The 22,223-nt window shown below is 37.1% G+C and overlaps 1 protein-coding gene across 1 annotated transcript; it reads left to right on the forward strand.

Annotated features, from left to right (window-relative positions):
- Window positions 1-8,193: 8,193 nt before the first annotated feature.
- On the forward strand, window positions 8,194-8,850 carry LOC130705689 (anaphase-promoting complex subunit 13-like). The gene is made up of 2 exons (XM_057533741.1): window positions 8,194-8,464; window positions 8,801-8,850. The coding sequence occupies exons 1-2, from the start codon at window positions 8,194-8,196 to the stop codon at window positions 8,848-8,850; spliced, it is 321 nt and encodes a 106-aa protein (XP_057389724.1).
- The last annotated feature ends 13,373 nt before the right edge of the window (window positions 8,851-22,223 follow it).

Here is a 22,223-nt window from a genome sequence, read left to right on the forward strand (position 1 = left end):
GCTAAGATAAGGAACAAGACAAGAATGTCCACCCTTGCCACTCTTATTCAACATAGTTTTGGAAGTCCTGGCCACAGCAATCAGAGAAAGAAAAGAAATAAAAAGGATCCAAGTTGGAAAAGAAGAGTAAAACTGTCACTGTTTGTAGATGGCATGATATTATACATATAAAATTCTAAAGAAGCTACCAGAAAACTACTAGAGCTCATCATTGAATACAGTGAAGTGGCAGGATACAAAATTAATATGCAGAAATCTCTTGCATTCCTATACACTAACAACAAAAGATCAGAAAGAGATATTAAAGAAACAATCCCATATACCATCGCATCAAAAAGAATAAAATACCTAGGAATAAACCTACCAAAGGAAGCAAAAGACCTGTACTCCAAAATCTATAAGACGCTGATGAAAGAAATCAAAGATGACACAAACAGATGAAAAGATATACCATGTTCTTGGACTGGAAGAATCAATATTGTCAAAATGACTATACTACCCAAGGCAATCTACAGATTCAATGCAATCCCTATCAAATTGCCAATGGCATTATTCACAAAACTAGAACCAAAAATTGTAAAATTTGTATGGAAACACAAAAGACCCTGAATAACCAAAGCAATCTTGAGAAAGAAAAACTGAGCTGGAGGAATCAGGCTCCTTGACTTCAGACTATACTACAAAGCTACAGTCATCAAAATAGTATGGTACCAGCCACCCCACTGCCCCAAAAAAAGGAATATAGATCAATGGAACAGTACAGAAAGACCAAAAATAAACCCACCCACCTATGGTCAATTAATCTACAACAAAGGAGGGAAGAATATACAATGGAAAAAAGACAGTCTTCAAAAAGTGGTGCTGTCATACAGAGTGAAGTAAGTCAGAAAGAGAAAAACAAATACTGTATGCTAACACATATATATGGAATCTTAAAAAAAAAAAAAGGTCACGAAGAACCTAGGGGCAAGACAGGAATAAAGACGCAGACCTACTAGATAATGGACTTGAGGATATGGGGAGGGGGAAGGGTAAGCTGGGACAAAGTGAGAGAGTGGCATGGACATATATACACTACCAAATGTAAAATAGATATCTAGTGGGAAGCAGCCGCATAGCACAGGGAGATCAGCTCGGTGCTTTGTGACCACCTAGAGGGGTGGGATAGGGAGGGTGGGAGGGAGGGAGATGAAAGGGGGAAGGGTAACCTGGGACAAAGTGAGAGAGTGGCATGGACATATATACACTACCAAATGTAAAATAGATATCTAGTGGGAAGCAGCCGCATAGCACAGGGAGATCAGCTCGGTGCTTTGTGACCACCTAGAGGGGTGGGATAGGGAGGGTGGGAGGGAGGGAGATGAAAGAGGGAAGAGATATGGGGATATATGTATAACTGATTCACTTTGTTATAAAGCAGAAACTAACACACCATTGTAAAGCAATTATACTCCAATAAAAATGTTAAAAAAAAAAAGTAATCATAGTAGGGGACTTTAACACCCCACTTTCACCAATGGACAGATCATCCAAAATGAAAATAAATAAGGAAACACAAGCTTTAAATGATACATTAAACAATATGGACTTAATTGATATTTATAGGACATTCCACCCAAAAACAACAGAATACACATTTTTCTCAAGTGCTCATGGAACATTCTCCAGGATACATCATATCTTGGGTCACAAATCAAGCCTTGGTAAATTTAAGAAAATTGAAATCGTATCAAGTATCTTTTCCGACCACAACGCTATGAGACTAGATATCAATTACAGGAAAAGATCTGTAAAAAATACAAACACATGGAGACTACACAATACATTACTTAATAACGAAGTGATTACTGAAGAAATCAAAGGGGAAATCAAAAAATACCTAGAAACAAATGACAATGGAGACACGACGACCCAAAACCTATGCGACACAGCAAAAGCAGTGCTAAGAGGGAAGTTTATAGCAATACAAGCCTACCTCAAGAAACAGGCAACATCTCGAATAAACAACCTAACCTTGCACCTAAAGCAATTAGAGAAAGAAGAACAAAAAAACCCCAAAGCCAGCAGAAGGAAAGAAATTATAAAGATCAGGTCAGAAATAAATGAAAAAGAAATGAAGGAAACAATAGCAAAAATCAATGAAACTAAAAGCTGGTTCTTTGAGAAGATAAACAAAATTGATAAACCATTAGCCAGACTCATCAAGAGAAAAAGGGAGAAGACTCAGATCAACAGAATTAGAAATGAAAAAGGAGAAGTAACCACTGACACTGCAGAAATACAAAAGATCATGAGAGATTACTACAAGCAACTATATGCCAATAAAATGGACAACCTGGAAGAAATGGACAGATTCTTAGAAATGCACAAACTGCCGAGACTGAACCAGGAAGAAATAGAAAATATGAACAGACCAATCACAAGCACTGAAATTGAAACTGTGATTAAAAACCTTCCAACAAACAAAAGCCCAGGACCAGATGGCTTCACAGGCGAATTCTATCAAACATTTAGAGAAGAGCTAACACCTATCCTTCTCAAACTCTTCCAAAATATAGCAGAGGGAGGAACACTCCCAAACTCATTCTACGAGGCCACCATCACCCTGATACCAAAACCAGACAAAGATGTCACAAAGAAAGAAAACTACAGGCCAATATCACTGATGAACATAGATGCAAAAATCCTCAACAAAATACTAGCAAACAGAATCCAACAGCACATTAAAAGGATCATACACCATGATCAAGTGGGGTTTATCCCAGGAATGCAAGGATTCTTCAATATACGCAAATCAATCAATGTGATACACCATATTAACAAATTGAAGGAGAAAAACCATATGATCATCTCAATAGATGCAGAGAAAGCTTTTGACAAAATTCAACACCCATTTATGATAAAAGCCCTGCAGAAAGTAGGCATAGAGGGAACTTTCCTCAACATAATAAAGGCCATATATGACAAACCCACAGCCAACATTGTCCTCAATGGTGAAAAACTGAAACCATTTCCACTAAGATCAGGAACAAGACAAGGTTGCCCACTCTCACCACTATTATTCAACATAGTTCTGGAAGTCCTAGCCACAGCAATCAGGGAAGACAAAGAAATAAAAGGAATCCAAATCGGAAAAGAAGAAGTAAAGCTGTCACTATTTGCAGATGACATGATACTATACATAGAGAATCCTAAAGATGCTACCAGAAAACTCCTAGAGCTAATCAATGAATTTGGTAAAGTAGCAGGATACAAAATTAATGCACAGAAATCTCTTGCATTTCTATACACTAATGACGAAAAATCTGAAAGTGAAATTAAGAAAACACTCCCATTTACCATTGCAACAAAAAGAATAAAATATCTAGGAATAAACCTACCTAAGGAGACAAAAGACCTGTATGCAGAAAATTATAAGACACTGATGAAAGAAATTAAAGATGATACAAATAGATGGAGAGATATACCATGTTCCTGGATTGGAAGAATCAACATTGTGAAAATGTCTCTACTACCCAAAGCAATCTACAGATTCAATGCAATCCCTATCAAACTACCACTGGCATTTTTCACAGAACTAGAACAAAAAATTTCACAATTTGTATGGAAACACAAAAGACCCCGAATAGCCAAAGCAATCTTGAGAACGAAAAATGGAGCTGGGGGAATCAGGCTCCCTGACTTCAGACTATATTACAAAGCTTCAGTAATCAAGACAGTTTGGTATTGGCACAAAAACAGAAATATAGATCAATGGAACAGGATAGAAAGCCCAGAGATAAACCCACACACATATGGTCAACTTATCTTTGATAAAGGAGGCAAGCATATACAGTGGAGAAAAGACAGCCTCTTCAATAAGTGGTGCTGGGAAAATTGGACAGGAACATGTAAAAGTATGAAATTAGAACACTCCCTGACACCATGCACAAAAATAAACTCAAAATGGATTAAAGACCTAAGTGTAAGGGCAGACACTATCAAACTCTTAGAGGAAAACATAGGCAGAACACTCTATGACATACATCACAGCAAGATTCTTTTTGACCCAGCTCCCAGAGAAATGGAAATAAGAACACAAATAAACAAATGGGACCTAATGAAACTGAAAAGCTTTTGCACAGCAAAGGAAACCATAAACAAGACCAAAAGACAACCCTCAGAATGGGAGAAAATATTTGCAAATGAAGCAACTGACAAAGGATTAATCTCCAAGATTTACAAGCAGCTCATGCAGCTCAATAACAAAAAAACGAACAACCCAATCCAAAAATGGGCAGAAGATCTAAATAGACATTTCTCCAAAGAAGATATACAGATGGCCTACAGACACATGAAAGAATGCTCAACATCATTAATCATTAGAGAAATGCAAATCAAAACTACAATGAGATATCATCTCACACCGGTCAGAATGGCCATCATCAAAAAATCTAGAAACAATAAATGCTGGAGAGGGTGTGGAGGAAAGGGAACACTCTTGCACTGTTGGTGGGAATGTAAATTGATACAGCCACTATGGAGAACAGTATGGAGGTTCCTTAAAAAACTACAAATAGAACTACCATACGACCCAGCAATCCCACTACTGGGCATATACCCTGAGAAAACCATAGGTCAAAAAGAGTCATGTACCAAAATGTTCATTGCAGCTCTATTTACAATAGCCAGGACATGGAAGCAACCTAAATGTCCATCGACAGATGAATGGATGAAGAAGATGTGGCACATATATACAATGGAATATTACTCAGCCATAAAAAGAAATGAAATGGAGGTATTTGTAATGAGGTGGATGGAGTTAGAGTCTGTCATACAGAGTGAAGTAAGTCAGAAAGAGAAAAACAAATACAGTATGCTAACACATATATATGGAATCTAAGGGAAAAAAAAAAAAAAAAGGCCATGAAGAACCTAGTGGCAAGACGGGAATAAAGACACAGACCTACTAGAGAATGGACTTGAGGATATGGGGAGGGGGTGGGGTGAGATGTGACAGGGTAAGAGAGTGTCATGGACATATATACACTACCAAATGTAAAATAGATAGCTAGTGGGAAGCAGCCGCACAGCACAGGGAGATCAGCTCGGTGCTTTGTGACCACCTAGAGGGGTGGGATGGGGAGGGTGGGAGGGAGGGAGATGCAAGAGGGAAGAGAAATGGGAACATATTGTATATGTATAACAGATTCACTTTGTTATAAAGCAGATGCTAACACACTATTGTAAGGCAATTATACTTCAATAAAGATGTTTGAAAAAAAAAAAAAGTAGTGCTGGGAAAACTGGACAGCTATATGTAAAAGAATGAAATTAGAACATTCTAACACCATACACAAAAAAAACTCAAAATGGATTAAAGACCTAAATGTAAGACCTAATATTATAAAACTCCTAGAGGAAAATATAGGGAGGACACTCTTTGACATAAATTGCAGCAATATCTTTCTGGATCCATCTCCTGGACTAATGAAAATAAAAGCAAAAATAAACAAATGGGACCTAATGAAACTTAAAAGCTTTTGCACAGCAAAGAAAACCATAAACCAAAAGACAACCTGTGGAATGGGAGAAAATATTTGCAAATGATGCAACTGACAAGAAATTAATCTCTGAAATATACAAATAGCTCATACAGCTCACTATCAAAACAAACAATCCAATCAAAAAATGGACAAAAGATCTAAATAGACATTTCTCCAAAGAAGACATGCAGATGGCCAAAAAGCACATGAAAAGATGCTCAACATTGCTAATTATTAGAGAAATGCAAATCAAAACTATAATGAGGTATCACCTCACACCAATCAGAATGGTCATCATCAAAACATCTACAAATAATAAACATTGGAGAGGGTGTGGAAAACACAGAACCCTCCTACACTGTTTGGTGGGAATGTAAATTGATGCAGCCACTGTGGAAAACAGTATGGAGATTCCTTGAAAAACCAAATATAGAACTACCATATGATCCAGCAATCCCACTCCTGGGCATATATCCAGAGAAAACCATAATTCGAAAAGATACATGCACCCCAATGTTCCCTGCAGCACTATTTACAATAGCCAAGAAATGGAAGCAACATAAATGTCCATCAACAGATGAATGGATAAAGAAGTGAATATATATATATATATATATATATATATATATATATATATATATATACAGCAACATTGCTGAACCTAGAAATTAACACACTATGTGAAGTAAGTCAGACAGAGAAAGACAAATATCATATGATATCACTTATATGTGGAATCTAAAAAAATGATACAAACAGACTTCCCTGGCGGTCCAGTGGTTAAGATCCCTCACTCCCAATGCAGGGGGCACGGGTTCGATCCCTGGTGGGGGAAGATCCTGCATGATGCGTGGCATGGCAAAAAAATGGAATGGAATGGAATGGAATGAATTGAAATGAAATCTTATTTACAAAACAGAAACACACTCACAGACATAGAAAACAAACTTATGGTTACCAAAGGGGAAAGGCAGGGGGAATGATAAATTAGGAATTTGGGAGTAACATATACACACTATTATATACAAAATAGATAAACAACAAGGACTTATTGTATAGTACAGGGAACTATACTCAATATTTTATAATTACCTATATGGGAAAATAATCTGAAAAAGAACATATATATCTATCTCTGAATTACTTTGCTGTACACCTGAAACTAACACATTGTAAATTAACTATACTTCAATTTAAAAATTAAAATAAAAAATGATAATAATATAAATTCATCAATAAATAGATGTTAAATTAAGACTATTTCTATAACTGTTCACCAAGGCAGAATAAAACAAATATTGCTCATTAACCAAGAAGAGAAATTAATTAAGTCATGAATGCAATAGCGGTAATAATTAAAAGACACAGACACACATAATTTTATTGCTAGGAGACACATGGGAGATTCAAATTTGAATTCAACACCACACTATCTTAAGTGCACTGAATTAAAAATTATCATTTACATTCATGAAATATAGGTAAAAACAAAACGCAATTAACTAACTTCAGGGAACCTATCGTAGGAAAAAAAAGAAAATTGTTATGAAATAGCTAAACAAGAATAAGACAAATTTTTCCCCCCAATTCTGAATATAACATATATATACTATTTAAAAACAATCCTTCTAAATAAGTATATTTTCAACTGTGACTAAGCACCCACTAAAGCCACCATTTTGAGTCACTGGTATGTGTTGCAAGGCAGGAGAATTTCACGGAAAATGCATTACAATCACTTATTAAAAGTCTCTAATGAAAAATTTGAATGAATTATTATTTAAATGACAGTAGAGAAATTTATCATATTATTGATATATTGTTGTTCTACATACACAAAATATCAAGTCTAACCCATTCTTTAGAAAAAAAATAAAATCTTATTTATAAATAAAAGAACACGAAAGTTGTAAAATATGCAAAGAATCACTGATACAAAAAATAAACTGTTGTGATTAAATTATATCACGATTCTCACACATTGAGAAAAGTAAATGAAAAATCTGACTACTTTTTGCTTGAAGTGAACCAAACATTTTCATAAATATGGATACCTACTAATTATCTAACTCACTTCTTTCCAAACATGTTTTTATTTGAGCTTGTTATATTAAATCTTTTGAATGTAAAATCATATATGATTTTGACATGGAACTAATCAGAAAGGGAAAAAATAGGATACAGTACCCATAAGCTTCATACTAAATAAGAGAAACTTATTTAATTTCTTAATAACTATGATATGATAACAATTGAGACTTTAAAATATGGTGGGCAATGTTACAAGTGCCCCTATGGCATTAATATATTTAAGAATTCTATAAGTTAATAGGTATATTAAATTAATGAATTGGGGCAAATACACTTAAAATGTCTAATGTTCGTTCAAAGAATGAACATTAAAAGAAAATTAAACATTAAAACATTAAAAGAAAATTGGGAAGAGCCAGATCATGCAGGTCCTCACAGGCCAGGAGGAAGATTTTGGCTTTCATTGTGAATGTGAGGGAAAAATCACTGGAGCTGAAGAATACATGGAGGATTTAAGAGCACAAGGATGGGGCAGGACATGTCCCCCTTTTACAGCAACAGAAATAAACCTAGGGGCGGGAAAAGGCGTTCCAGCTTTGCTACTGTAACTACACGTTTACAGAGCTCCAAAACAGAGATGGATAAAACTGCCCTGCCCCGGGGAACGTACGCACCACCTCTCTGGGAATACCCTGTGATGGGCAATATCTGGCAAGATCAAAGCTGCAGGAGAACAGACAGTGAGGTACAGAGAGATGGAAGGATCTTGGATTTGATTGACGATGCTAGGCGAGAAGACAAGCTGCCTTATGAGGATGTTGCAATACCACTGAATGAGCTTCCTGAACCTGAACAGGACAATGGTGGCACCACAGAATCTGTTAAAGAACAAGAAATGAAGTGGACTGGGACCTCCCTGGTGGCGCAGTGGTTAAGAATCCGCCTGCCAATGCAGGGGACGCGGGTTCAATCCCTGGTCTGGGAAGATCCCACATGCCACGTACAAACTAAGCCTGTGCACCACGACTACTGAGCCCGCATGCCACAACTACTGAAGCCAACATGCCACGATCCCGTGCTCCTCAACAAGAGAAGCCACCGCAATGAGAAGCCCAAGCACCACAATGAAGAGTAGCCTCTGCTCGCCGCAACCAGAGAAAGCCTGCGCACAGCAATTAAGACCCAACACAGCCAAAAATAAACAAATTAAATAAATTAAAAAAAATAAATAAATGAAGTGGACTGACTTGGCCTTACAGTACTCCATGAGAACATTCCCCCCATAGGAAACTGATGCCTGACTCATTGTTCATCAACAGATTTTTTTTAAATACACAGATACAAAATGTTTTCTTTCAGTCTCCTTATCTGAATCTTTTAGTGGTAGATCAATGCGCAAAAATGTACAACTAATTTTGTGGCCGCAAAATGCAATGTGAAAATACTCAACCAGAATGAGAAGCTGATTGAGATTTCTTGGTAATGCAGAATATCTGGCCCTTTGAACCTAAAGTTCTTCACTGACTAGCTTGTGTTTGAACATGATTCATTAAACATTTGCCTTTAACTCTGATTTTGCTTTACTTTCAGAGTTTAACACTTCCCAACTACTTATATGTGTCCTGTGACACAGGTGATTGAAGAAATGAGAGGGAAAGGTGAAGAACGACGAAGCCAGACATGAGAATTAACTTCCCATATACCCGCATTCTGAGAATCATCTGAGTGGGTGTGTGTGGAGTCTGTAGATGTAATGGACATACAGATAGCCCATTCACTGACTACTGAGATTCCTAAGATTCTCCATGATATTTTCAAACTTTGGATAAATTTACACATTAAAAGCTGTCTTGGCAGTTAACCTCTGCTCTCCCTACAACCTCCTTTGGTGCCACTGGAAAGGCGAGATGGACCACTAGTTTTACCCAGTAACAGGATTTCTTATTTTCTCAAAGCCCTTTCAGATATAACTGAAGCACCATGGAGTCAGTATTTAGTTACACGTTTGTGAAAGAACTTGTATTTTGAAAAACGCATTGATGGACATTTATCTCCTAGAATTATTTGTCTCTTTTATGTGGTATCTCTCTTGTTCTCTCCCCAGATTGTAAACTCTGTGGGAAGAGGCCCTGGCTTTTACTCCTGTATCCCTCCATTGAAAAACTGGAAACATTGAATAATTGAAATCTCTAAAAAAAAAGAAGAAAAGAAAAAGAAAAAAAAGAAATAAGCCTAGGCCTCTCAAAAATAATTCTAGGGCTTGCCTGGTGGCACAGTGGTTGAGAAGCTGCCTGCCAATGCAGAGGACACGGGTTCGAGCCCTGGTCTGGGAAGATCCCACATGCCACGGGGCAGCTGGGCCCGTGAGCCACAATTGCTGAGCCTGTGCGTCTGGAGCCTGTGCTCCGCAACAAGAGAGGCCGCGACAGTGAGAGGCCCGCGCACCGCGATGAAGAGTGGCCCCTGCTTGCCGCAACTAGAGAAAGCCCTCACACAGAAATGAAGACCCAACACAGCCATTAATTAATTAATTAATTAATTAATTAAAAAAATTCTAGTGAAGCAGATCTTTCCAGACCATATTAGTAAGTCTGGCTTCCTCTGTGATCTTTGGACCTCTCACCTGCGTCATCTACTTCATTCAGTCACACCTAGCCCAGGGATTCTTCTTATACTCCAAAAGGGGGGCCTTTTCATTAGAAAAATAAACATAATTAGGAATTTGGGCTTAACATATACACACTACTTATATATAAAATAGATAGTGGTGCTTCCCCAGTGGCGCAGTGGTTAAGAATCCGCTCTGCCAATGCAGGGGACTCGGGTTCGAGCCCTGGTCCGGGAAGATCCCACATGCCGCAGAGCAACTAAGCCCGTGCACCACAACTACTGAGCCTGTGCTCTGCAGCCCGTGAGCCACAACTACTGAGCCCGTGTGCCACAACTACTGAAGCCTGCGTGCCTAGAGCCCATGCTCTGCAACAAGAGAAGCCACCACAAAGAGAAGCCCATGCACTGCAATGAAGAGTAGCCCCTGCTCGCCACAACTAGAGAAAAGTCCACGTGCAGCAACGAAGACCCAACGCAACCAAAAAAATAAAATAAATCAAATAAATTTTTTTTAAAAAAGATAAAATAGATAACCAATAAGGACCTACTGCATAGCTCTGGGAACTATACTCTATATTTGTAATAACCTACAAGGGAAAACAATCTGAAAAAAATATATATGTATGTATAATTGAATCACTTTGGTGTACACCTGAAACAAACACAACATTGTAAATCAACTGTACTTCAATTAAAAGAAAAAGACATAAGTTTTGCTAGAGATCCTCCATATTCCAATCCAGTATTGTGCCCAGGTGAGAAGAGAAGGCATTGTAAAATTTTAAAATATTCTAGAAATTGATTCCCCAAATACTGTTCTTTGAAACCACCTTTAGTATACCAAGCAACAGTTAAAACTCATATTCTGAGATTCTGTCCAAGTACAAATAAATCAAAAATAAGGGATGAAATTCTGTTTTTAAGATGCAGACAGCAATATTTATCTATTTATTTGCCGCACTGCGCTGCATGTGGGATCTTAGTTCCCCGAGCAGGGATTGAACCCGTGCCCCCTGCAGTGGAAGTGCAGAGTCTTAACCACTGAACTGCCAGGGAAGTCCCAGGCAGCACTATTTTATACCACTGAACATTTATAGAATTACCATTAATCTAGAGCGAAGGATGCAGATTACCTCAAGAAAGAGGAAGGTTAGAATCACGATGAATCATCATGAAACCTTTCTGTCTATACCCACAAACTCCCATTTTTTCCTTGAAAGCAGGGATCTGAAACTCTACTGTAGGAAGCAGAAGATTCCAGGAGACATTCTATAAATGAAGGAACCAAAACCCTGTGGGTGAATAAAGAATTCTGGAAGGAAGCTATCCTCACCCAAGGAGACCAGGTTCCTATAGTTCTCTAACATCACATCCCTGTACAATTCCCCTGGAGGGAGTTCAGGCATTCTCACTCATCCTGAGAAAATTCTATGGTCACATCTCTGAATGTCAACAGGCCCTAAAATAAAAAGTACATTTGTTGAGTCACAACAGGAAGAGTTCATAATTTGGCCCAAGAGAGTATTAAAAGGAGTGGTTTGATTTAGGAGAGTGTCTTGAATTATCTGATAAAATAATTTTTACACAGTAATATTCCCTACTGTATTTCTAACTCCAAGAAAAGAGGATGACATACGATCCACAAAACGACTATAGAGACTATAATTATATAGAAGAGAAATTATAAAATGATGGCATCAACACAGGCATATGCATTTTTGAGTGTTGTACTTTTATTATACAGGATAAATTGTGTATATTTCTCAGTAAATATACATGATGAGTCAGAAGTAAAACTTTCCAATTTTAATGTGTAAACAAGCAAACTGGAGATACTGTTAAAATGCGGAATCTGATCCAGGAATTCTGGGGTGGGGCCTGAGTTCCACATTTTTAACAAGTTCATTTTTCACTAGTGGTGTCAGTGTCTCTGGTCCATGTACCACATATTTTGATAACATAAAGGTAGAACAGCAAGGTAAGAATTTATAGTTAATCTTGAACTGAAAGTGTTTTATGGATTTTACAGGTCTAATAGAATAGTAAGCACACCAACAACAATCCTTTTTGAATATTTACTGTATACTTTCTAGCTTGTTTTTTTTTTTTTTTTACATAGCATTGAATGCACCACATAAATAATTTAAGAAACATGACATTACTGTTCCTCTTTTTTTGAGCATATTTGTCAACCATTCAGTAAATGATAGAGCCTGGGTTTTACTCCAGTTTACCTGAACTAGAATTTATCTACAAAAAACACAGACAAATACACAGAGACAATCCTAATGAATGTTTATATCAGTGTCTGTAATTAGGAAGAATAATAGAAATAAGAAAAAATGGATCAGATAATGTTAACACGATGTACACAGATATACATAAAAATGGTGACTTTGTACATATTAAAAGTTATATAGAAGAAAATATTCATAGCAATGAAATTAGTATTATTTTTTACTGAGTAAATCTTATAAATCTATTTGTGGATGATATCCTTTGTATTTCTAAAATACACCATGATGCAAACGTTTACAATGATATAAAATAAATTAGAGCTATTGGTTCTGAATCTTTTATTTCTTTACAGATCTTTATAATTTGTGCTGGGCTATATTTATGAATATTGACACAGTTGAACATATATTAGTAATACTATCCTTGGAAACTTTTTGGAGAACACAAAGAAATGATAAAGAAGAGTATGTCTGTAACGTGAGCAAGGAGCATAATGGAAACTATCAAAACCTAGGCTTGACTGATGAAAACCTCTGCTTACAAAACTCAATATCTCTACTAAACACAGTTGAGTGTTCATATTTCAAAGCAAACTAGAAGCAAAGAGAAACTAAGAAGAAATGGAGTTGCCATATTAACTGGGACATCCCTCACTATATCTTTCCAAGAACTTTATTAAAGAAAAAAGGGAAAAAATAGGAACTTCATAGTACAGCAATCTGGCAGAAAACACCTGAATCAGTGAACATCAGGTATAATGGGATAATTGGTATCAGGTGACTGAAACACTCAGGAGGACACATTGTCAGTGCTTGGGTATTTTGGGCAAAAATAAGGAAATCTGAATCTATCTTGAAAAAAATGTCAGTTTTATGCAAATTTCAATCCATATATACCTCCCTTGTTTTGTATCCATAATAGTGCATTTAAATAATAAGTCTTTGTTACCAATGTAGAGAATAGTCTATAATTTTTTTCAGAACTTTCTAAGGAATTCTGGACCACTAAGATCATCCTGTTTATACGTGCATTTTCTTAATCCTGTTCTAAAGAGCTCACGTTGCATGCAGATGTAAGGTAACCACTCCACTTTCCCCAAATTCACTAAGATACCAACACCCAACCCCATCCCAGTGGGAACCTTGGGTACTAATGCCTTCCCATGTTGATCTCTTACAAAGGAAATATTTTCAATACTTGAAATTCATTAAATCTTATTGAGACTTCTTCATGCTCTACAGGGAGCTTGGATGCAAACAATAGAGAAAAGTCTCTGGGACATAAGGGAGAAGGAGTCTAAAGACATGATATTGACTATCATAAGAATAAATGTTTAAAAATAAGTAGTTGAAAACAACCTCGCTAGGCAAGAACACCAAAAGTAGATAATTAAAGGTGTGCAGGTTCTCGATCCATGACATTTCAGGAGGAAAAGCAAACCCAGCCTCTGACCCAGGACAGGACACTTACCTGAGAAGCTGCCAATCCTCCTCTCCTTCCTCCTGCACTGGGTCCTTTTCTCATCAATATTATGTTGAGGAATCACATCAGCATCTTGAGAATATGCCTTCAACGGTGTCAGCACAGCTCCTTCTCCTGCTCCCAACACACCCACAGGCAGAAGGACCTTGAAATGCTGAAAAGGTCAGTCTCTCCTGTCCTTTGTCTCAGGAGAGATTCAGGAACAATCAGCTCCTATATGGAGACCAATCTATGAGTTTTTCTTTGTTGTCTACACTTCTTCTCTCTTCATATAAATGTCCCAAAATTCTGCTAACATGGGGTATGTGGGCTTCACCGACTAGCCCCTTGAAAGCCGACACAGAGCAAAACTTACTGCCTCTCCTTGGACTAAACCTTGCTCTGAACTCTCACAAATATACCCAGAAGCCCACGTACTTAACCCTGGCCTCACCATAGAATCACCTGGAGCACTTAATTAAAATAACACTGATGATCTCACAGGACTAATAGATGAACTCTGTGGGGAGGGCACAGGTGATGTTATTTCTTAATACTGGTCATCTGATCCTAATGGGAAACCAGATGGGAACCACTTAGCTAAACATTTTTTTCTGAACTTTGAAAATGAATACAAATCTCTTTGGGATCAGGACTCCATTCTAAGAAGTTGTGAATCTGCAAGTTTGAGGTGGTGCCCATGAAATGACATCTTTAACAAGTTTCCTGTTGGTGCTGACGTTGCTCCCCCAAGACCCATTTTCAGTAGCACTGACCTAGAGATACCACACAACACACCTGAGACCTCTGAGTAGTGTGAGGATTTGGGGCTGGAACTTCTAGAAGCACAAGGTCTGCCAGCCTGATTCTCTGAGAAGCTTTGAACATTGTAAGTTTGCTTAAATAGTCCCAATAAACCTTGATTGGTAAGCAGGACTCCCAATTTTGTTAAGTTTCAGGAGCTACTCTTACTGGCAGACATACGATAACACTTTTTGATAGAGATGTTGAGATCAAGCCATCTGAATTGCCAACAAAGAGATCACCTATAGGGTGAAAACGTGGGATGTAAAAGGATGGAGGTACTCAGGCTACATCCTATTCTATCACGCCCACTGCTGGCAGACAGTGAGGGAGTTGGTCTCACTAACACTCCTCTACCTGCACTTCTCCGTAATGAGGATACTCCCTCTAAAACACATAAATCAGGGAAATAACATCATGGGATACATCAATTCCTGCTATAAATTCTGAAGCAGCAAAAACTAACAGGATGTTGAATTCATCTAAAAAGTTCTGTCTGCTTTGTTATGGTAGCTTCCTCCCCTGGTGTGAACCCTTTCTGAAAACAATAAGCTGAATATATTTTGGGTTTTCTTTTTCTTTTCTAAGTGGTCACCAGGGATTTTAACATCTGAAAATGTCAGATGCTCTAGCAATATTACAATCACCAAGTGTGTAAAAGGATTCAAAGGGCTAGTTACGGGAGGTTACCATGAAGGGCTGCCTAAGGGAACTGGGAGATTTCATTTTCCTTGGGCTCTTCACCCTGAGATCTCTGTTGCCTATTTCTCTTTGTAGCTACCACCATCTAGAGAGTGACCAGGATAAGAGGCTTCACTCTATCCGCCCATGAGTGCAACCATGCTTAACCCCACCATCCTTGTTGCTTCCAGACTCCCCTGTTCCTAGTATCCCCTCCATTCACGACATAGCATAAAATAGGATGGTAACATGTATAACTGTATAAAACAAGCTAAAATATTTCAGTTTTTCCCTTCCTCATAATTCCAATGAATAGATGTGGCTTTTTGATGAATACACCTGAAGTCGGTATATACGTATAGCGAGGTATCAGAGTACACCAAGAAGACAGTAACTACACACAAATACCAGCAAGACGCATTTCTGTTTAGTTTCAAGCACTCTATTGGCTAATTGCAGCTCAGCCAATAAACTTGCAATATTTTTGAATCACCCAAAACTCTACATCAACGTTGGTAACTCATTGATCTTTACTCTTTCCACCAGTAGGACAACAAACAAAAATTAAGCACATTTAGGCTGCTTGTTTCATCCTTACCTTTTATAATCAGCTGTATTAACATATAGAACAATGGAAGGCACATATTCCCGACTCACACACTACTTGGACTAGAGAATTTGCTACTTTTTACTGGGACTATTCTCCTAGACCTCAACCAGCTCTATGAAGAGGCCTTATTTACTCTGTTTAAGGAAGTCACGTCTCTAGCTCCCCACCTCCACCATAAACCCCAGAGGGCATAATTGTGTCTTCTATTCCCCACAGTCTGTGTGTCAGTGCCTCATAACAAGGTGCTCCATAAATATTCTTCACGTTGAACTGAACAAGGTGTGAGCAAACAGGAAGTGCCCTGGTGGCTATTAGAAGGGGAGTCTTCCACTGGTTCATTTAAAGGGGAAATATTACCTATTGCTTCAGGTGATAATTAGGGTTTATTAGAGTGAAGAGAAAGAGAAAAGAGAAGAAACATTATCCCCTCTAATTTGCATTTTTTAAAAATCTTGGAGAAAATGGAAAAGAGAAAAAAGAAAGTCATGTCTCTCTGGGTATCCCATTATCACCAAATAAAAGAAATTTGGAGAATCTGGAAAGAAATTTGAGGTGTCTTTGATTTTACCATATTTGCAAAGACAACATGTTAGCCTGATAATTTCATGGGTTTGGGCAAAAATAAATAAAAGTTAAATGCCTTAATATGAAACAAAATACTTTATCTTTCATGACATAACAGGCAGTTAGAGTTTCATGATTATCTATGTTCACCTTGTCCACCCCAAATTCCACAGGGTGACGTAAAGAGATCCAGGTGGATGCTGTGCAGGGGAGAGGTTTGGATCACAGCTGAGGATTCCTTAGTTCAAGATACCCCAATCTCTTAAAATGAGTTGCAAGCAATCCTGCCCAATATTTGATCAGAGGGAGTCATTATCTTTATTATATTAGTTAGGCAATTATTCTGCCCTGTGCCCCAGTGAGAGACACTACTTACATCTTCCAATTCAGTGTGGTAAAAAATTCTTGAACAGAGAATGTAAGCAGACATTGTTTCTGTCAAGGACCTGAAACTTACTACATATGAGGAAAAGCAAAGCCTGGTATTATCCCTCTGGACAGAATGTTTAATCCAAGTAGTCTAGTGCCTTTGCTTCTTTTTTAATATGTATATATAAAATAGTAGACACTTGATTCTGCAAAGATTTACGTGCTAGGGAGCCCCTGTCACTTTGAACCAAGGACATAATGAATGTAACTTTCCTTACCTGTGTATCTAATAACATGAGACCTACCTGTTACAGGTGACCAGTTGGCCATATGTACTAACAGAGGTACACAGAAGAAAGAACAGCAAATTATTAAATGTCCCAGAAGGTGAAAAAAAACCATACTTCTTGACAAGTTTATTTAATCCAGTGTGGTAGAAAAGGCACAGCTCAATAAATGTATCATTTAAATTTTAAAAAAAAAGAAAAGAAAAGAAAATCAATAAGGCAACAATGGCCTTAAATGACACAATATACCAGTTGGACTTAGTAGATATATAACAGGACATTACATCCAAAAACAGCAGAATATACATTATTTTCAAGTATATATGAAACATTCTCCAGAACAGATCACATGCTAAGCCACAGAAAATATAGGTCAGTATCTGTAATGAATATAGATGCAAAAATCCTCAACAAAATATTAGCAAACTGGAATCCAACAATATATTAAAAGGATCATACATCATAACCCAGTTGAATTTCTTCCGGGGTCATGAGGATGGTTCAAATGTCACTATTTGCAGATGACATGATACTTTATATAGAAAACCCTAAAGTCTCCACCCACAACTATTAGAACTAATAAATGGATTCAGCAAGTTGCAGGATACAAGATTAATATACAGAAATCTATTGCTTTTCTATACACTAATAATGAACTATCAGAAAGCTAAAGTAAAAAAAAATCCCATTTAAAATCACAACAAAAAGAATAAAATATCTAGGAATAAACTTAACCAAGAAAGTGAAAGACCTATATTCTAAAAACTATAAAACACTAGTGAAGGAAATTGAAAATGATACAAAGAAATGGAAAGATATGCAGTATTCGTGGATTGGAAGAATATTGTTAAAATAGCCATACAACCTAAAGCAATCTACAAATTTAAGGCAATTTCTATCAAAATATCCATTACATTTTTCACAGAACTAGAACAAATAATACTAAAATTTATGTGGAACCACGAAAGACCCTGAATAGCCAAAGCAATTCTGAGAAAATCGAACAAAGCTGGAGGTATCACACTACCTGATTTCAGACTATACTACAAAGCTGCACTAATCAAAACAGTATGGTAGGGACTTCCCTGGTGGCACAGTGGTTAAGAATCCGCCTGCCAATGCAGGGGACATGGGTTCGAGCCTGCTCCAGGAAGATCCCACATGCCACAGAGCAACTAAGCCCATGCACCAAAACTACTGAGCCTGCGCTCTAGAGCCCACAAGCCACAACTACTGAGCCCACATGCCACAACTACTGAAGCCCGCGTGCCTAGAGCCCATGCTCTGCAACAAGAGAAGCCACCACAATGAGAAGCGCACACACGGCGATGAAGAGTAGCCCCCGCTCGCCACAACTAGAGAAAGCCCGTGCACGGCAATGAAGACCCAACGCAGCCAAAAAAAAAACAAAAAAACAAAAAACAAAAAACAGTATGATACTGGCACAAAAACAGACACATAGGTAAATGGAATAGAATAGAGAGCCCAGAAATAATCCCATGCATATATGGTCAATTAACCTATGACACAGGAGGCAACAATATACAATAGGGAAAAAACAATCTCTTCAATAAGTGGTATTAGGAAAACTGGACATCTATATATGTAAAAGAATGAAATTAGAACATTTGATCATACCATATACAAAAATAAACTCCAAATGGATTAAAGACCTAAATGTAAGACCAGAAATCATAAAACTCCTGGAAGAAAACATAGAATATCAAATCTTTAACCATGGTCATTTTTAAGTCTTTTGCCATTTACAGACAGTTCTGGGTGTACTCTGATGATTTTGCAAATATGTTCCTATAAAAGGGTTTCATCTTCAAGAAATTCATGGAAAAATCTCTGACAAGTACAGGTTTCTGGTAACTGACTGTACTGCTGAACTGAATGAATAAGCATTTTCAGAACTCTAATGAAAAACTGATGAACTCATAAAAGTGCTAACAAAAGATCAAGATGAAAAAAAAAATTAATTACATGGGACTGAGTGAACTGATGAGGATGAGTATAATTTTTGTGACTTGCTGTCTGAATTAAAAAAAATAAAAAATCCCACAAGGACTCAGAGGCAAAGAATATACAAATCAATTTTCACTGCAAAGTAAAGGAGCTGTTACAGTGGAGGATTACTGGACTGAATGTCAATATTATGACATAGTATGAGTGTGTTTCATGTTTCGTAATTGCAATCATTGTTGCTTTTGTTGTGGTCATCCATGTACAATGCTTGGTGTCAGTCTATTTATCTCTTGTAAAAATAAAATACAGTGTGTGTGTGTGGAAAAAAAAAAAAAGTCAAGGGAGTGATTATCCAAGTAAGGGAGAGATGGGTTGTGACCAGGGAGAAGTATACAAAGGATTAGTAGGATGCTGGAAATGTTCTGTTTCTTGGGCTGGCTGTGGTTTCATGAGGGTTCAATTATTTGCTTAACTGTACACATGTAGTTTGTGCACCTTTCTCTAGGTATGCTATATTTCACAATATAAAAGAATTAATTAATGTACTTAGGGAAAAAACAAAAAGTACATTAACAACTATGTACTGCTAGATGTGTTTATAAGTGAAAAGCTGTTTTGTTGAAAATTAAAAAGAAATCAGAAAAGGTTTCACATAGGAGATATATACATGTGAATTGAAACATAAAGGATCCCCTGCTTTCCAACCTGGGTCCCACAAAAAAAAGGTGGCAAGAAGAAGGACTGTTCTGAAATCAATGAGGTAGTGACCAGAGAATACACCATCAACATTTACATGAACATCCATGGAGTAGAGTTCAAGAAGTATGCCCCTCGGGCACTCAAAGAGATCTGGAAATTTGCCATGAAAAAAATGGGAACTCCAGCTGAGTGCATTGACACCAGGCTCAACAAAGCTGTCTGGGCCAAAGGAATAAGGAATGCCCCATACTGTATCCATCCAGGTGTGGTTGTCCAGAAAATGTACTGAGGATGAAGGTCCACGAAACAAGCTCTATACGCTGTATACCTATGTACCTGTCACTGCTTTCAAAAATCTGGATGAGAACTTACAGCTGATGGTCAAATAAAATTATAAAACTGAAAAAAATAATTCCTTGACCTAATTCTAGGTTGGGTACCAGTCTGTGAACTATACCATGTACTTATCTGTCTTAAAATACTTGCTGCAATGTAATGTATTTGGCTGTTTATATATCTGTGTTCTCCACAACTGTAAGCTACTTGAAGGAAAGCTGGGTCTTGTTTACACTGGATTATTATGACCTAATAGTTCACAGTATATAGTAGGTACTCAATAAATTTGTGGAATGAATGAAAAAAAAAAAAAAAAAAAGAAAACATAGAATACTCTTTGACATAAGTCGTAGCAATATTTTTTAGGGGTCTGTCTCTTCCAGCAAAGGAAAGAAAAACAAAAATAAAGAAATGGGACCTAATTAAACTTAAAAGCTTTGCATAGCAAAGGAAACCATCAACAGAATGAAAAGACAACCTACTGAATGGGACAAAATATTTGCAAATGATATGTCTGAAAAGGGGTTAATATCCAAAATATATTAACAGCTCATACAACTCAATATCAAAAACAACAACAACAAGAACTCAATTAAAAAATGGGCAGAAGACCTGAATAGACATTTTTCCAAAGAAGACCTACAGATGGCCAAAAGGCACATGAAAAGATGCTCAACATTGCCAATCATCAGGGAAATGCAAATCAAAACTACAATGAGATATCACCTTACACCTGTCAGAATGGCTATGGTCAAAAAGACCACAAATAGCAAATGTTGCCGAGGAATGGAGAACAGGGAACTCTAGTACACTGCTGATGTGAATGTAAACTGGTGTATGTAGCGATTATGGAAAACAGTATGGAGGTTCCCCAAAAAACTAAAAATAGAACTACCCTATGATCCAGCAATTCCACTCCTGGGTATATATCTAAAGAAAATAAAAACACCAATTCAAAAAGATACATGCACCCCAATATTCATAGCAGCATGATTTACAACAGCCAAGATATGGAAGCAACTCTATGTGTCTATCCACAGATAAATGGATAAACAAGATGTGGTTTATATATTCAATGGAATATTACTCAGCCATAAAAAAGATGAAATTTTAGCTACTTGCAACAACATGGATAGACCTGGAGGGTATTATGCTTAGTGAAATAAGTCAAACAGAGAAAGACAAACACTGTATGCTATCACTTACATGTGGAATCTAAATAAGAAAACAAATGAATAAATATAACAAAACGGAAACAGACACATATAGAAAGAACAAACTAGCAGTTATCAGTGGGAGGAGTACTGGGGGAGGGGCAAGATAAGGGTTGTGGATTAAGAGGTACAAACTACCATGTTTAAAACAAATAAGATATAAAGATATATTGTACAGCACAGGGAATATAGCCAATATTTTAATAACTTTAAATGGAGTATAATCTATAAAAATATTATATCACTATGTTGTACACCTGAAATTAATATGTAAATCAACTAGAATAAAAAATAAAGAAAAGATTAGAATAATCTAGGAAAATACCATCCCTACACAAAAATGCATGAACAATTGAGAATACTGGTTTATGTATGTGTTTCACTTGGTCCCATCAGAAGATCAATAAAACCTGTTAGAAAAACAACAACAACAAAAACAACTTATGGGAGGCAGGTAAACCCCCAGGATAGAAACTGAGCTCTTTCATAGTAGAGGTGTTAATAAGATGGGATGAGATCTTAGCACAAAATTCGTAGGCACCTTAGAAAGTAAATATGAGTATTACTGACTCACAGCAAATAGACCTAAATTAAACTAATACATAAACAGTATAAAACAGCATGATATACAAAAAGAGAACACTTACTGAAAGATCTCATGGCCTTCCTTACTGCAAGCAATGCCTGTATCATAATTGACGGAAACCAGGTATGTCAGCCTAAAATATGCCTCTTTGACATAAAAATTATTTTGAGCTGAAGGCAATTAAGAAGCGGTAAACATGCAGAAAGATCTCCCTTCTCTGTCCAAAGGCAGGAAATAAAT

This window comes from Balaenoptera acutorostrata, chromosome 19 (genome assembly GCF_949987535.1).
Source record: "Balaenoptera acutorostrata chromosome 19, mBalAcu1.1, whole genome shotgun sequence".
Classification (NCBI taxonomy): Eukaryota; Metazoa; Chordata; class Mammalia; order Artiodactyla; family Balaenopteridae; genus Balaenoptera; species Balaenoptera acutorostrata.